This window comes from Rhinolophus sinicus, chromosome 15 (genome assembly GCF_057876585.1).
Source record: "Rhinolophus sinicus isolate RSI-liver-muscle chromosome 15, RSI-T2T, whole genome shotgun sequence".
NCBI classification, from domain to species: domain Eukaryota; kingdom Metazoa; phylum Chordata; class Mammalia; order Chiroptera; family Rhinolophidae; genus Rhinolophus; species Rhinolophus sinicus.
In genome coordinates, this window is record NC_142515.1 from 109,118,464 (window position 1) to 109,134,076 (window position 15,613).

At 34.8% G+C, this 15,613-nt stretch overlaps 1 protein-coding gene across 1 annotated transcript; it reads right to left on the bottom strand.

Annotated features, from left to right (window-relative positions):
- Nucleotides 1-2,318: 2,318 nt before the first annotated feature.
- On the bottom strand, nucleotides 2,319-10,438 carry FGB (fibrinogen beta chain). Its single transcript, XM_019733251.3, has 9 exons — nucleotides 10,283-10,438; nucleotides 10,040-10,060; nucleotides 7,324-7,515; nucleotides 6,647-6,830; nucleotides 5,458-5,685; nucleotides 4,796-4,909; nucleotides 4,309-4,434; nucleotides 3,811-4,096; nucleotides 2,319-2,988 (listed from the first exon to the last, which is right to left on the bottom strand). The coding sequence occupies exons 1-9, from the start codon at nucleotides 10,355-10,357 to the stop codon at nucleotides 2,757-2,759; spliced, it is 1,458 nt and encodes a 485-aa protein (XP_019588810.2). The 5' UTR covers nucleotides 10,358-10,438; the 3' UTR covers nucleotides 2,319-2,756.
- Nucleotides 10,439-15,613: the final 5,175 nt, after the last annotated feature.

Genomic DNA, 15,613 nt, shown 5'->3' on the forward strand with positions numbered 1-15,613 from the left:
TCAAGGGCAATATCTTAGTTACATCCGTGAGCTGTTTTCCTTGGTTCCTAAATGCAGAGGAACTGGAAGTTTATGTCCCAAGTCATTCCTTATAGCCTATATAGTTTGTTACATACTTTCAGTCTTAACTATACAGTACAATATATAACACTTCTCATGCCATAGTGTGGGATTAATAATTTTCAACTGATCTTTTTATTATCTTCATAAAAGTCATGAGTTCATTTTTTAGGTACTGTTTTATATGTTCTAATTAGTGGACACTATTTTTTAATTAAATGTATTGGGGTGACATTGGTTAATACATTTATGTGGGTTTCAAGTGTACTATTCGATAATACATCATGTGTATATTGTATTGTGTGTTCTCCACCCAAAGTCAAATCTCCTTCCATCACCATATATTTGACTCCCTTTACCCTCTTCTACCTCCCTCCCACCCCCTCTTCCCTCTGGTACACTAAACTGTTGTCTCTGTCTTTGAGTTTTTGCTTCTTTGTTTTTATTATACCCAAAATTGCGGTGCTTGAAAGGGTAAAATCAGATATGTAGCATCTCTTACCAAATTATATCTTAAGAAGGCTTCCTTCTTTCTAAATGCATAGACCTAGATATTACATATCACCCAGGAGTGGTCACTGTGTTTCTGCTACTTGTACATTAACTGAGAATTGACCTCAGATTGCCTATTGTAGTGGTTTTTAATCTGTGGCTTTATTTTAAGCTCTAGGAATTCATTAGATCCTCTGTGAGTATGTAAATTGGGGGTTGAGAGAAAATCTAAAAGATATTGCCCTTGGATTGAGATCCTGCCATCTCTCATCTACAGTTCAGTGGGCTTTTGCTATAGTCAGCCTTGCTGAAAAAGCTCAATTTTCAGGTGTTTTGTACATAGAGTTTCTATCTGTGCCTTTATTGGAAAAAGTGTTCTAAGTATTTAAAAAAAAAAAAAAAAGGAATACCCAAGGTCTTGACAATCATTGGCTTTAGTCATCCAGTATTTATGAAAATCAGCCTTTCTGACAGGCTGATGATTCTGGAATCAAACAGGAATAAGAGCTCATTATCAGTGAAGGACAAAGCTATGTAAGACAGATAAACTGCAGTTAAAGTGAGGCTTGAAAACAAAGAGCAATTTGCCAGGTGAATTTAGGGGAAAGACACTGTTAACAATGAGAGCATTCATAGAAAAGGGCCTGACCTTTCTTGGAATGGTGAGAAATTCACTGTGATAAGACTGTAGATGTACAGTGAAGAGGGCAGGAGACAGTGCTGGGACCAAGCGCCAAACCATTGTCACTCCCAGCTAAGGAATTTGGACTTAAAACTTACAAATAACAAGGACATAATATTAAGCAGGAAAGTAACTTGGTCAGAATTTCCTATTTTTAGGACAATGTGTGTTATGGCAGAATAATAGATGTAGTTAGGGGTAGAACAGAACTAATGGTGGGGAAATCAGGTAAAAGTCGAGGTTGGATTTCATGAGGAATTAAGAGAATGAGACATTTCCATGAATGAAATTAACAAGCATTGCTTAGATGCAAAGGTTAAGAGGATGAGTTTCCATGAAAATCAGTGACCGTGATACTGCATGAAGGGAAGGAGGACCTAGGGTCTTAGGCAAGTAGGGCAGTTGGAGTCAAGTGATGAGAGAATACAAGGTAAAAAAATGTTATGTTGATGCACTCATTTCTTAGGGAGACATAGAAAGGACAGAAAATACACTTCTACTTTAGCTCTGGTGTAACTACCGTGTTTCCCCAAAAATAAGACCTAGCCAGACCATCAGCTCTGATGTGTCTTTTGGAGCAAAAATTAAGATAAGACCCGGTCTTATTTTACTATAAGACCGTGTCTTATATGATATAATAAATATAATATAATATAATATAATATAATATAATATAATATAATATAATATAATACTGGGTCTTAATATTTTTGTTCCAAAAGATGCATTAGAGCTGATTGTCCAGCTGAGTCTTATTTTTGGGGAAACCTGGTATGTAAAAAACAAAAACCTGAGGCCAGTAGGACTAATTTCCAGGGGCAACAGGCAACCGCTGCTTCCTACCTCATTATTTCCCCCAAAAAAATGAAACGGTGAAGACTTGATCCTGACCGTCCTCTTAGGATCTCTGATCCCAAAGTCTGGATAAGTGACAGAGTAATGGTTTTTCTATGGTGCCGAGTAAGATTTTGAATCTTCATATGTCTGTGCCAATTTGTTAGCTACTTGAGGTTGTGAATGCTTCTCTTACAATTTCAGAGCCTAACTCGTTGGCCATGTGGATTACAAAATAAGAAAACATTAATTTATTGCAACAGAGATTGGTTTAATTGACAAATCTTTTCGAAAGTTTTCTGTGACAGAGCTTACATAAATAAATAATTTTTTTAAAGTGGACTTTTAAACATAAGCTTTTAGTTTGCCTCACAGCTTTTCTACAACAGGGATAGAAAATTCATCTTCCTAATTTGAAACTTTTCACAATCAATTGGAATTTAAATTAGGAACACTGACTGTCCACAATTATCCTTTTAGTACTTCTTGGTGAGCAATATAAATGAAGAATATAAGAGAAAATGGTGTGCTAATTTTAATGTTACTTATCCTAAATACTTTTTCCAAAAAGTCACACGCACAACCTTTTGATAGTTTTAGAGGGATGTAATGTATGAAAGAAAATTCCAATGACATAATATACAAAAAGTTGTTATACACAGAAGAATAAAAATCTATGTTTTGGGGACTATTGCTGTGGGAAGTAGGGCCTGATCTTCATAGACATCTTCTTCATTGAATACCAGGACCCCTTCCAGTTCATCCATACCACTCCATCATCTGTGCCGTGTTTTGCCATGTCCCAGCTGTAATGTCCATTCCAGTAGTATCTGCCATTTGGATTGGCTGCGTGACATCTATTATACCACCATCCACCACCATCCTCTTTAGAACATTGTTTGCTGGGATCTGAATTAACCCTGAAAGGAAATGTTTTGGGGTTATTAGAGCTGCAGTGCTGTCAAGTTAATTCTATGCAAAATACCCACAGAGATGTGCAGTGTGTGGGACTCCTTCCCTCTGGTTTTGTAAGAAAAGTCACACTAATCCACCAAAGGTCTTCTCTGCCCTACAGCAAGAAAGGGAGAGAACAAGGCCTACCGTATTTCCCCGAAAATAAGACCTAGCTGGACAATCAGCTCTAATGCGTCTTTTGGAGCAAAAATTAATATAAGATCCGGTGTATTACATTATTTTACATTACATTACATTACATTACATTATATTATAAAAACCCGGTCTTATATTATAGTAAAATAAGACCAGATCTTATATTAATTTTTGCTCCAAGAGACTCATTAAAGCTGATTGTCCGGCTAGGTCTTATTTTCAGGAAACATGGTAGGTAGCACATTCCCCTTTATTTGTTACTTTGTACTGAAATGATAGCTTTCAGATCCCTTAGTATTAGAGAATCTTGAAAAACAAAATGAAGGTTTTAATATACACATCAGAATATAGAGCTATAGAAATTTAAACACTCATACTCAGAAGGTAAGAGTGCACTAATTCCAGTTCTACCTTTTATAATTGTATGACTTTGAGTAAGTTGCTTACTCTCTGTCTAAACTTCATCTGTAAAATAAGAAAAATAACAGCAACCTTACAGTTGAAATGCTTTAGAATAGTGGCTGACACCCAGAAACTACCCAAGAAATTAACAATGTTAGCTATCATTCAGGATCCCAAGTAATAACATTAGTGGTGGCTTTTACAGCAGGAGGGAAGAACACAGCACATACCAGCCATCATTGTCTCTGTCGTACGTGCTGAAGAACATGCCGTTGTGAATGGTCATGGTCCGGTTTTCTCCCACCAGCTGAGAAGCTCCTTCCATGAGGGCATTGCCAGCTGTTCCCTTATAGTCTTTCAAAGAGACCTGGTATTTGTCGTCCTCCTTCTGTACAGTGAATCCTCCGTAGCGTGCCTTCACCTTATCCCCTTTCCAATCCTCCATCTCAACCAAAAGTTCTGTGGCTCCCATCTTGGTAAGCTGACTAATTTTGTCATTTCCAAGCCAATACTCACCTAAAGGAAAAATAAAATAAAATCTCACTAATAATAAAACCTTCAAAAACTAAAAACTGCCTTTCTTCTCTTATAGTGAGCTTTCACACTCTTTTCGTAACCCTTTAAACTCTTAAAAACAGACCCCTGACACTATGTTTTCTAAAATGGAATAAAAAACAAAAAAAAACATTTTAAATAGAATGATTATATTTTGTACTCTTAGTTTTTACCTAGTAGGCCACAGTATTTTTTCTCATTCTCATTGGTTGCAATATTTCCAAATCCTTTTTTATATGGATTCCATTTCCTGCCAAAGTCAACACTACCATCTTGACGGTTCTGAATTACTGTCCATCCTTTAGTTGAAAGAAAGAAAAACAGTACATATTAACCAATAAAAATGTCACTTCGAGGAAAATGTCTGACCTCTTCTTCTATTTAATTTATTTTATGCCCACCTATATTTAGTGGGCCAAAATACCTATAATAAGGAAATAAATATGAGAGGAAAACTAAAGATCTTGGGAAACTTCAAGTGCTTTCTCTTACCCTAAACTGTGAATTTTAGATATTTTATAACTTTCAAAATATCAGATTGACTTCCAAATCAAATGGATCATTGTTAGTTATGCTAAAGCTAGGTTTTATTTCTGAGCATTTTATGGTATCAAAATAATTACAGAAAAACAGGTCAAGAGTTATGTATTAAATACTTACCTCCACCTTCTGTGTTCATATCACAGTATACTCTATATGGTTCGACAGAGCTGAGAGGCTGAATGAGATACATTTCAGATGTTTCGCCTCCATTTCTAACAATTTCCTCACATTCTGAAACCACAAAATAATATGATACATTCAGGGAACTACAACACAATTACTTGGTCTATTGTCATCAATTTTATAAGATAACTGATTACATAGGTTACTAAGGAATGTTTTATTTTAGACGTTTGCAAATATTTTATAGAAATTGAATCTTCCTTTTACTGAAAATCAAATTCAGTTTTGAGTTCTATCTGCCAAGAGAATGAAAAAGCCCTTGTCCATCTTTTGTGCACTGGGATATCCATAAACTGCCAGAACCCATGGGATGAAGAAACTTCTACATATATTCATTGTTCTGCCATCGATTCAAGCAAGGGTATACATTACATACATGGAGCTACCACCATCATTACACTATACCCTGCTCATCAAAAACAAGTAAATACATTAGGCTACGTCAGAACACAGCATACTAAAGACATCTTCATGATGTGCTATAATGTCATTAGGATCTGTGGGGGGGGAAATCCACTGGACTTTTTCTAGTTCTCTGTTTTTTTTAGAGAGTGTGGGTTCTTGTAGAACCCTTCAGAAATATGTTTAACAGTTACCTTTGCCAGAAACCACAGGAATATTGCAAGTGACAGTGCATGGGGTGCGGCAGTAGTCCATCTGAGCTGAGACATCAGATTCCAATTTTTGTATTTTGCTTCTTAAGTTTTCCAGGATTGAACGAAGTACACGAAGATTAGTTGGGATATTACTGTTCACAGTCTCATCTATATATAATTGGTGACTTTCCAGCTCTGAGGTGTAGTCATCTACTACATTTTCATTATCTGGAAAATGGAATTATGTAGAAATGGTTAGCATTTTCTCCCAATACAAAAAAACTAAATATATTCAAACACACGAGTGTGATTTTGAATTTCTTAGAATAAACTAGTGGACACTGAGCTACCATCAGGCAGTTATGATATGCAGTTTTACTTAGGGAAAATTATTTGGCACATGGCATATACAAATTAACATGAATCTAGCTACTATATTAGTAATTTACCTTAGGTATAAGCTAAAAATTATGCCTAATAATAAATACAATAGGTTATTTATTTATTTGGTGAAGAAAAGAGGAGAAAGTAGTATTTAGAACTTCCATTTCAGAAGTTCAACATCTTATGGAGTGGATACACTTAATTTATTTATCCATCTCACATAAGTATAGCAGAGCCTTAAAATTTACAACAGAGTTATCATTATTCCTTTGAAAAAAAATGTTTAAATTAGAGTATGCTACTCTCTCAGAAGCCTATACCAGACTCACTCACTAGCTGATTCCTAACCACAGAGCCAAATAGCACTCAATTCAGATCTCAGGTTTCAAAGGTTAGGTGTCATTATTTGCAATATAATTGAGCACATTGTGGATTTCCCTGTTATATTCAAAACCTCAAATGTTAAACCTATAAATGCTAGATTTTCACTATGTGACTATTGTCTTCTGAGTTACAAGTTTCTTACAGAAGAAAAATAAGAACTTAACAAAAATTTTCATAGAAAATCATCCTTACTGGTGCCAGATGGGCAATAAGAGTTGATTGTGCGTATCTGACAAGTTGCACATGAAGGTGCCTAAGTGAAGACCTTAGGGGGTCTCAGGCCCTTAATACTGAAAGAGTGTGAATGCTATTTAGGCTAATCTAGAAATGTTAATCTTTTTATAGTCGTGCATTTCCATGGCGTCGAACAGTCCTGGGAGATTGTATAACAGAATCAAACAGAAAACACAAGGACATCTACCTCGTACTTGCTTCTCCCTCTTTTGCCACATGTCTTTTAACATAGTCATTTCCTGAAAGGTGGTAGAAGAGATCCTGGAAACAGAGTCCACATTACTATTTAACTCTTCGATATTCTTTTTGACTGGTCTTTCATGATTTACCAAAGTCTCTTGCAACTGACACCCTGTAGGACATAACACTCCCTGCAAACAAATAAAACAGCAGCCATTAGATGAAGAATTGGAGTTATGGATATTTGTGAAAATAGCAGACAGTGAAAATTCAATGATATTGTTAGCCAACATAAAAGCTTGCCTTTTGATTTTCTTTATGTAAGACCAGAAATTCTAGAGTCTTCATATTTCCATTAAGATGAAAAACACTCCTTGCCACAGAATAAATGTAATTAGGCTATGAAAAGTTTACCACCTGAACAAATGAAGTAGGTGAAATACGAAGGTAAAGACAACAGCCTCATGTGTCCTCATTTGCAATCTTGAGTCCAGATCAAAGCATACTACAAAGGAATCCCTAACCAAAGGCCCAATAAGTATATGTTTTTTATTTATCTCCCAAATAAACAAACCAAATAACCTCAATGGCAACATGGGTCAAGGCAACTTTAGGAAGCCATGATGAATAGAGGCTTTCTCTGCATGGGAGACCCACAACTTAATGAAACATGGAGGCACTCACCAGGTCTGGGTCAGCATGAAGACAGCCCCCAGCATCCGGGGCTTTTCTTTCCACTTTCCTCTGGTTGGCAGCTACTTTGGCAGGACGAGCCCGATAGCCACCTCCACTGACGGGAGGTGGGGCAGGTCTCAGGATGGGAGCCTCTTCCCTCTTCCTGTCAAAGGGTCGATGACCACGGGCATCCAAAGTGGTCTTTAGAGAACCAGAGAGAAATAAAATGTAGAGTGTTATAGAAGATTTGAGATGTAACTATTCCAACACCCTCATTTTATAATTTAAGTTATCACATGACTGGTGATACTCTTCTGAGGGTGTCATATGCAGTAAATCATTTAATCCTTACAAACATCTTATACAGCCGATACTGTTATTATCCGTGCTTTATAGATAAGATGGACCTTTGCTTAAGGTCCATCTACTGGCTAGCTGTTGATGGTAAATCAACAGGTTACTTAGGTCTCTTCAGTAACAGTAGAAAGCAAAACTGCACAAAAAGCTATTGTACCTCACATAGTTTTTAAAAAGAGGCTGTAAAATAAAACTGCATCGGATTAGGAATATTAATGACCTCAGATTCCTGAAACCTATACATAGGGATACACAAAATAGTAAGAAATCTGTACTGTCAGGACAAATAAATATTCTCAAGCTACTTGGATTACTAAATTCCTATAATTATTGTGAATTATTTCCCCATTTTCAGTTATTATAAATCAATTAATTTGCCTAACTCCTGTCTAATAGCATCCTAAGGCAATACCAATTTATTGCAAGTGAAATTTACTTAGGATTTATTTGTAATAAGACACTCCTTGACTCTAACATGTTTGAAAATGAACAAGGCACTCTGGACCCAGACTACTTGGCTTGACCCTGCCACTCACTAGCTACAAGATCTTGGGCAAGTTACCTTATCTGTGCCTGTTTTCTTATCTATAAAGCACGGATAATAACAGTATCGGCTGTATAAGATGTTTGTAAGGATTAAATGATTTACTGCATATGACACCCTCAGAAGAGTACCTGGCACATAGTAAGTTTTCATTATTATTTTTATTTAAATCACACATAATAGATATATAGTTTAAGCAGTTTTTCCACTACTAATCCCAATCTTATTCTTATCTTCTGTCAACAAATGTATGTTTAAACCATTCTTATGAAACTTCCTACGTGATTTCTTTATCAAATGCCATGATTTCCTCATACTTAAAATAATTCTCAAGGTATGTGCATTGTGATTAAAATTGTCTGCTAACAAATGATATTACACTAAAAGATAATGAAGTGGAAAATATGCAGTGCATTATAAAAGGGATGGCTTGAATTAACTACGTTGTCATATGGTCTTTGTCAGTAATTACACCCTTTGGGGATTAATGACAAATTAACAAATGACTTGATTTGAAGCAGAGAATAAGCTTTTCAGCTATAGTATTTTGTGAGCCTACAAGTCATCCAATGACTCTATTTGGAATTTTACTGTCATTTATTAAGTTATAATATTTAATATTTAGTGGGAGGGTGCTGGGCTTTAAACCCAGACAGGTTGGTGGTACCTGATTCCCCGGCTTAACTTCTGAACTTAAACTATAGTATCTGTTATGTGTGCTTGCCATAAAAATAATAATGTGTGAAGATTTGGGGGAAATACACACATTTCATTTCGAAGATATGGTCACAGCCATAGCTGGTCTGTTCTAAAAGGAATTTTATAAAATGTAATTCATCTGTGTAGTACAAATCAAATTATTACAGAAGAAAAATATTTTCTTTTTATTTCAGAGTGCTATTAGAGAGGTGGCATTGATTGTCTAGCTTTATGAGAGAAAAAATGAAAAAGATATTTTGAAATTATATGGGTATTTAGGTTTATGAAGACCACTTATTGAAATAACTAAAACTGGAAAATGTATTTTGAAGCCTAAACTAGTAAACTGTCTTTGTAGGGGTTCATTTGTGAGCAGGAATGTAAAAGTGCTCAGTCAAGTATTTTGCAAACATTTATCTTTACACATTCTTGACATTTTTATATACCTAATTCAATTAACCAGACAACAATTTTTTATATGCATAGTTTGATAATAAAATCACTTCGGTTCCCTTCAAATTCAACAATTGATTCAAAATGAATCACTTCATTTAAACGTATTGTATATTTTTATTTCTAGTCTGATGATACTATATCATATACAAGAAATTTGATCATGATTCATTTGATACTAAAATTAAAATTCTTTACATATTCATTTCCCTAAACGAATTTCTGTATTTTTGATATCTTCAAACCAATAGTAATAAATCAGCAAAGATAGTACTTGAGGAAAAACTGTTCTGTAAATGAATAAATTAAACTGGGCTATGTGTTTCATAATTATTAATAATAATAATAAATGCTACCTATGATTTAAATTGTCTCATTTGAAAAAAATATTTCATTTTCTATCACTGCACTTGATCTATTCCGCTTTTAGATTTATTTAGTTTATAATTCTCATTCATACATAACCAGTAATTTCAGGACCTATCTATGAAACTCCTTCACCAAAGAGACACCTAGCTGTCACAGTTTTTCTTCTTTTAAAATACTGTTCTTTCATTATTTTATAGTCTATAAAATTTTCAGACTTTTGTCCTTATAACTGTAATAACATATTGCTAGAACTAATTGAAAATGATAGTACTTGGGATAACAAGGCAGAAAAATGCATCTTACCTTAGATACAACATCTTCATCCTGGGAAAATAAAAGTGATAAACCAGAAAACAAGAAATTATTATTTGTTTTTATATAAGCAATTCTATGTAACATTCTTAAAAAAAAAGTGGGTCCCTGAGATTAACAATTCCATTTCACAACTAAACTCAATGTTCATTTCATTAAAATATTCACATACGACTTTGATTCTATTTTATATTAATAGTATTAGTGATCGTATAAAAATTTTTTAAAAGTCACCTCATTTTCGTAGTCACTGAGATCTTGGGACTGAACTATAAAAACACACAATAGTAGCAGTAATAGATGTTTCATGATTTAAATTTTTTGGAAGTTCCAAAAAGATGTCCTTTGCTCATGGACTTAACTGAGAGATCTTCAATCCTATATATACCTGAATCCTCTGTTAGGTATGACTTTAGAAATGGTTACCTTCCTTGGTTAATATTTAATTTTTTGGCTCACTTGCTGGCTGGATCATTTTATCCCTTAAGCAACATCTTCCCAGCAGGACTTATTTACTTGTCATACAGCTATTCTCTGTTGGCCGAATTTAGAAACACCAAAGTTCTTTAATTCATTTAACTGAACAATGTGATGGGAAATTAGGAAATTCCTAAAAGAGGTGTGCAGCACATTTCCTGTAAATTAATGTGGATGCTGCCCAGGTTCACAAAGAATGTGTGAGGAAAAAACTATTTTTAATTCAAGCACAAAAAATTGAAGCTACACTCAAGCCATCCACTAACATTTTGAGCTCACTGAAGGTATACCATAAATGCTTCTGTTCTTGAGGCAATCAGCTTTATTTTAATAATCTAAGCATGGTTTTATTTTAATGATGACAGATTCTTGCTGATTTTAAACCACTATTATGTATCAATTTTACCTCAATAAAAATGAAAATACCTCAATAAAAATAAAATAAAAAGACTATGTTAAGAAAACTAAAACAATCTTTTTCTTTGGAGGTCATATTATCATATTATTACCTCATTTTCAAGCACTCAACATTTTATCAACTAGCAATAGAACCATTATTTAATTTCCAGATGTTTGTTATTTTTTAAAGTTTCGTCTAGCATATTATAGTTTCTTGTACAACGTTAAAATGAAAACTGCTTTACACTCCCACTTTTTTTCTACTCTGACTGGTATTCTTGCCATCATCATTAGGAAGATGGAAGGAAACTACTGGAATGTACGTTCCATATGAGCAAAGACTTAACATTCATTCTACAAATAGTTCTCGAGGGTTTCCTATGTGACAGGTCGTGTGCCAGGGGACAGGGATTGACTGGTGAGTAAGATAGATGTAGTAAGCATTCGATAAAAATTATACAATGAATAGTTCACTAGCCTGCCTTGATACATGCCTGAGAGGTCCAGCTTTGATAATCATTTGTCTGATTTAATTCCTGAAACCATCGTTTCATACAGATGGTGAAACTAAGGCTAAGTGAGGTTAAGTAAACAACCCAAGGCAAACAGGTAGTAAGTGCTAGTACCAGGAATTGACCCAGCTCTGTCTGATCCTATAGTTCATGCACTGTGCCTATTACACCATATTGCCCAACAAAACACAAACATTATAAAGAATTTACTGGTATCTTTTCAGTTTGTTGTTGTTGTGGACAGCCCATTGTCTTGGGCTTATAGTGTCCCAGACCGGCACATTCACTCTTAGCCTTTATTTTCACTTACGTTTTCATTCTACTATAACTGTGGGTGTGATAGGCATGTCTGTGTGAGAAGCATGGACGACGCAATGATAATAGCTATGAGGTTTTTTTTAAATTCTAGTTCTTGTTAGATATTTTTTCCTATAGAATTATAAACTGCTACACTAACACACTAAAGTGCCTAATATTACAAAGTAAATTACCGTATTTTGAAAGAGAATGACTATATTTGCAGAGATTTTGCTTACTAAAATACATAATTTCTTTAAAACCTTGATGCCATTGGTGGAGGAGGAAGGGAGTACTATTTGTTCAGTTATGTTTTCAGGTCAATGTACAGTGTTCTTCATATTCAGGGATATCGTTACAGAAGTCAAGGGCAGTAAATCAGTGACAGAGAAAACATCATTTGGCCTGTCCAGCAGCTCTCTGGCATGAAGGGCAGATTTGCGGGCACCAACTGTCAATGCGCTTGTTGTTGATACTTTTGCATTTCATGTCAGGGTTAATAACGCTTGACCTTCCTCCTTTCCTGTCCAAGAGATTCAGACTTGCTCCAGGAAGGAAATCTTAGCTCATTCATCTTAGCCTCATTTGAATTAAGTAAATAGATAGGATGGCACCAAGCAGGGGCCTAGATCACCCCATGTTCCATTGAAACAAAAATTGGCCTGCTTTGTGTGTTCCGTTCTTCCTCAATTACCTGTGAATCACCCATTCTTACTTTTGAAATCTATCCTGTTCCCTCCTTTCTCCTTTATCCAAAATGACGTATGTACACAATGTTGCCTCACTGTCTTTGGGAATTTTCATGCTTTTGTGAATTCCCTCTGTGCATGTATTAACACTGATTTTCCCATTAATCTGTCTCTGATAATTTGATTATTAGCACAGCTAAAATAATTTAAAGATGGGAGGAAAAGTATGATTTTTTTTTAGCCCCTACAAGGGGAAGACAGAAAATGCAAACTACTTAAGACAATATGTACTGAGCCTAAGACAGGAAAAGGTGAGGCTTTAAGGACGTCACTTAGGGACCTAACTTATTTCAGAGGGAAAAGGGAAAACAAAAGGGTTTTGGACTTGACTTGTCATTTAAGTGACTGTATGGTATATTTTATACACCTGTAACATGGAAGGTATTTGATAAATATATGTTGAACAAGGTTTGAATGTATGAATGAGTGAATGACTGAACAAATAAAATACCGATTCTCTTTTCAAAATAGGCATAGCTTTTGAGAAACTATACTAAGTCATTATTAGTCTCTGTGTGTGTTTTTCCTGTTTCATCCTGAGCTACAGTTTGAAAACCACTACTTAAGGGGAAATTAATACTGAAGAGTTGGAGGCCCGCTTGAACCAGAGCTTTGATGGGCCTGAAACTAGTGTAATGGTGACAGCTGTAACTGGTTAGCTGTCTGTGATGGGAAAGCATGCTGCAGAGAAGAGTAGGGCGTGGCTCTGTCTTTTGAGGCCAGTCTCCCTCTATTGACTTGGAAGATGACAGTTTGCTTTTCTTAAGGGAGCTGAGACAGAGCATGGCAATATGGAAAAATAGGATATTTTCTTCTTCAACCCAATGCTGATAACAAGAGCTGGAGAAGAGACAGAGATGCTCTTCTGCTTCTGTCATATTGGGACTCAAAATGACAAGGGATGTAATGAACACCTGTTGGAGTGCTACTCCCTTCTCATAGAATGACCCCTAAAATGCAGGCATAGTCCTGTTAGTCTTGTGATATCCTGACTCTCTAGCCACAGATGACTGAGCTAGGAGTAGAACCCTTACCTAAGTCAGCCCTATCAGCTTCTCTCACCCAATTTAATTTAATTTAATGTTTGCAATGGAAATAAGCAGAGAATCAGGCCAATTAGCCTGGTAGATGGATCATATCAGCATTCTAGAGGGAAAGGCTCCAAACTCCAGTGGCAGAAATAATCAAAACTTCCAAACTTGATCATTTGATTCTTCTGTCAAATCTCTGAGACACCTGATGTCCTTAATAGTACCCACCCCCTCCCTATTATCTTTTGGTAAATTAGGCTGAGATGGCCTCTAGGATTTGCTAAACTAATCCAAAGAGAAAATTAAGATCAATAGAAATCAGACTACTTTTTAAAAGCATTAATTGCATCTTCAAAAGAGAAGCTATATTTGCAAACAATACAATAAATGATGAAAAGTTTTTGTACTTAAGTATATAGTACCAGCAGTATAACTCTGTAAAAAATTACAACTTTTATTTTATTTTGGAGAGTTTCAGTAACATCCATTTAAAAAAAATTCACTATTTAGTAACTATTTCTTGAACTAAATTAACAATATTTTCTGTAAAATGTGCCCAGAATTAGATTAATGGGGCATTAGATATATTTATAATTTTGAGTCTTCCTATCCAAGAATAAGGTATGCATTTTCATTAGTTCAAATCTTTTTTATGTCCTCTAAATTTTTTTATCTAAGTCTTGCACATTTATAATTTATGTTACAAATAAAATCATTTTCCCGTTATATTTTTAACTGCATATATGAAAGCTATTGATTTTTTAATACTATTTTTGTACCCAGATATTATATTTTAGTGAATCTCTTATTGTTTCCAATAGTTTCTCCAGTTGATTTATTATTTTTTTTTAAGCATAAAATCATACCATACACAACTAAAGATAGCTTTGCTTCATTATTTCTTATTTTACACCACTTATTTTTTCTCTCATCCAATTGCATAACTAGTACTTTCAGGACAAAAATGTGTGGATACTAATGGTGACAATAGGAATTCTAGTTTTGTGGCTGGCTAATTAGAATGTTTTTAATGTTAATCTATAAACATGACGCTGACTTTTGGTAGTATTTTAAAAGAAAGCCTTAAAATGTCTAAATTATAATAGTAAAATATTCATACAATCAATATGCTTTAATTCTCTTAATTATTGATGTCAGGAAGTTTTTCTGCCAAATAAATCCATTTTTGCAAATCATATGTTTTTACAAATAAATTAGTATCATTTAAGTTAATATCAGAATTAAATTTGAAATACACGAAACAAAATTTGGCACTAACTTACCTAAATATAGTGAAAAATAATTCCTTTTCTTAAAATTTACTATGATTAGAAAGACAAGCTGTCCTCCTCATACAAGCAATTCTCTGCCTTACACATAGAAAAGGGTTAATATTAAATTAATGGTTGTTGAAATAGTAGCATCTTTTCAAGGGTGAGCATGTTACACACACACACACACACACACACACACACACACACACACATACAATATCCTTCCTATAGATTTACTGTCTGCAACCCCACATCAAAATTTAGGTCTCATTGCCTTCCAACCCCATGTCTAAGTGTCTAAAACTTAACATCTTCCTTACTCAATCGTTCAACAAATATTGAAAGCATATAAGTTGCAAGTCAACTAGATGCTGGGTGTGTAATAGTGAATATCACACTATACTCACTCCATATGTCTGTTGGGAAATACAGATAAACAAATATTACCATCCAACATGGTGGTATGTGGACTCAGCTAAGAAAACTGGAAATGTCACATTGCAATTTTCACTTTGTCAGCATAAACACTGACATATTTTTGCAAAAATGGAAACACAAATAAAGCTAAATTATGAGTCATGATCATGTTCACTTTTGACACTTATTTTTGTGACATGCGATGTGACTTCATAGAGGAAAGTGAAACTGTGACAAAAAACATTCTTCCCATCACACACACACACACACACACACACACACACACACACACACCTTACTAAGATGTATATAACTGACAGTGTAGTTTAATTATGTACCAGGCCTTCCCAGGCATTAAGTGGAATAGCTCCCTCTTTGTCTCCTGTAGTCCCAAAAGCTTTCCTCTCAA

Coding starts and splice junctions, on each gene's coding strand:
- FGB (XM_019733251.3), bottom strand. CDS start 10,357: ATGAAACATCTATTACTGCTACTATTGTGTGTTTTTATAGTTCAGTCC. Junction 7,516..10,039: donor ATGAAGATGTTGTATCTAAG/GTAAGATGCATT, acceptor GGTTCTCTAAAG/ACCACTTTGGATGCCCGTGG. Junction 6,831..7,323: donor TTCATGCTGACCCAGACCTG/GTGAGTGCCTCC, acceptor ATTTGTTTGCAG/GGAGTGTTATGTCCTACAGG.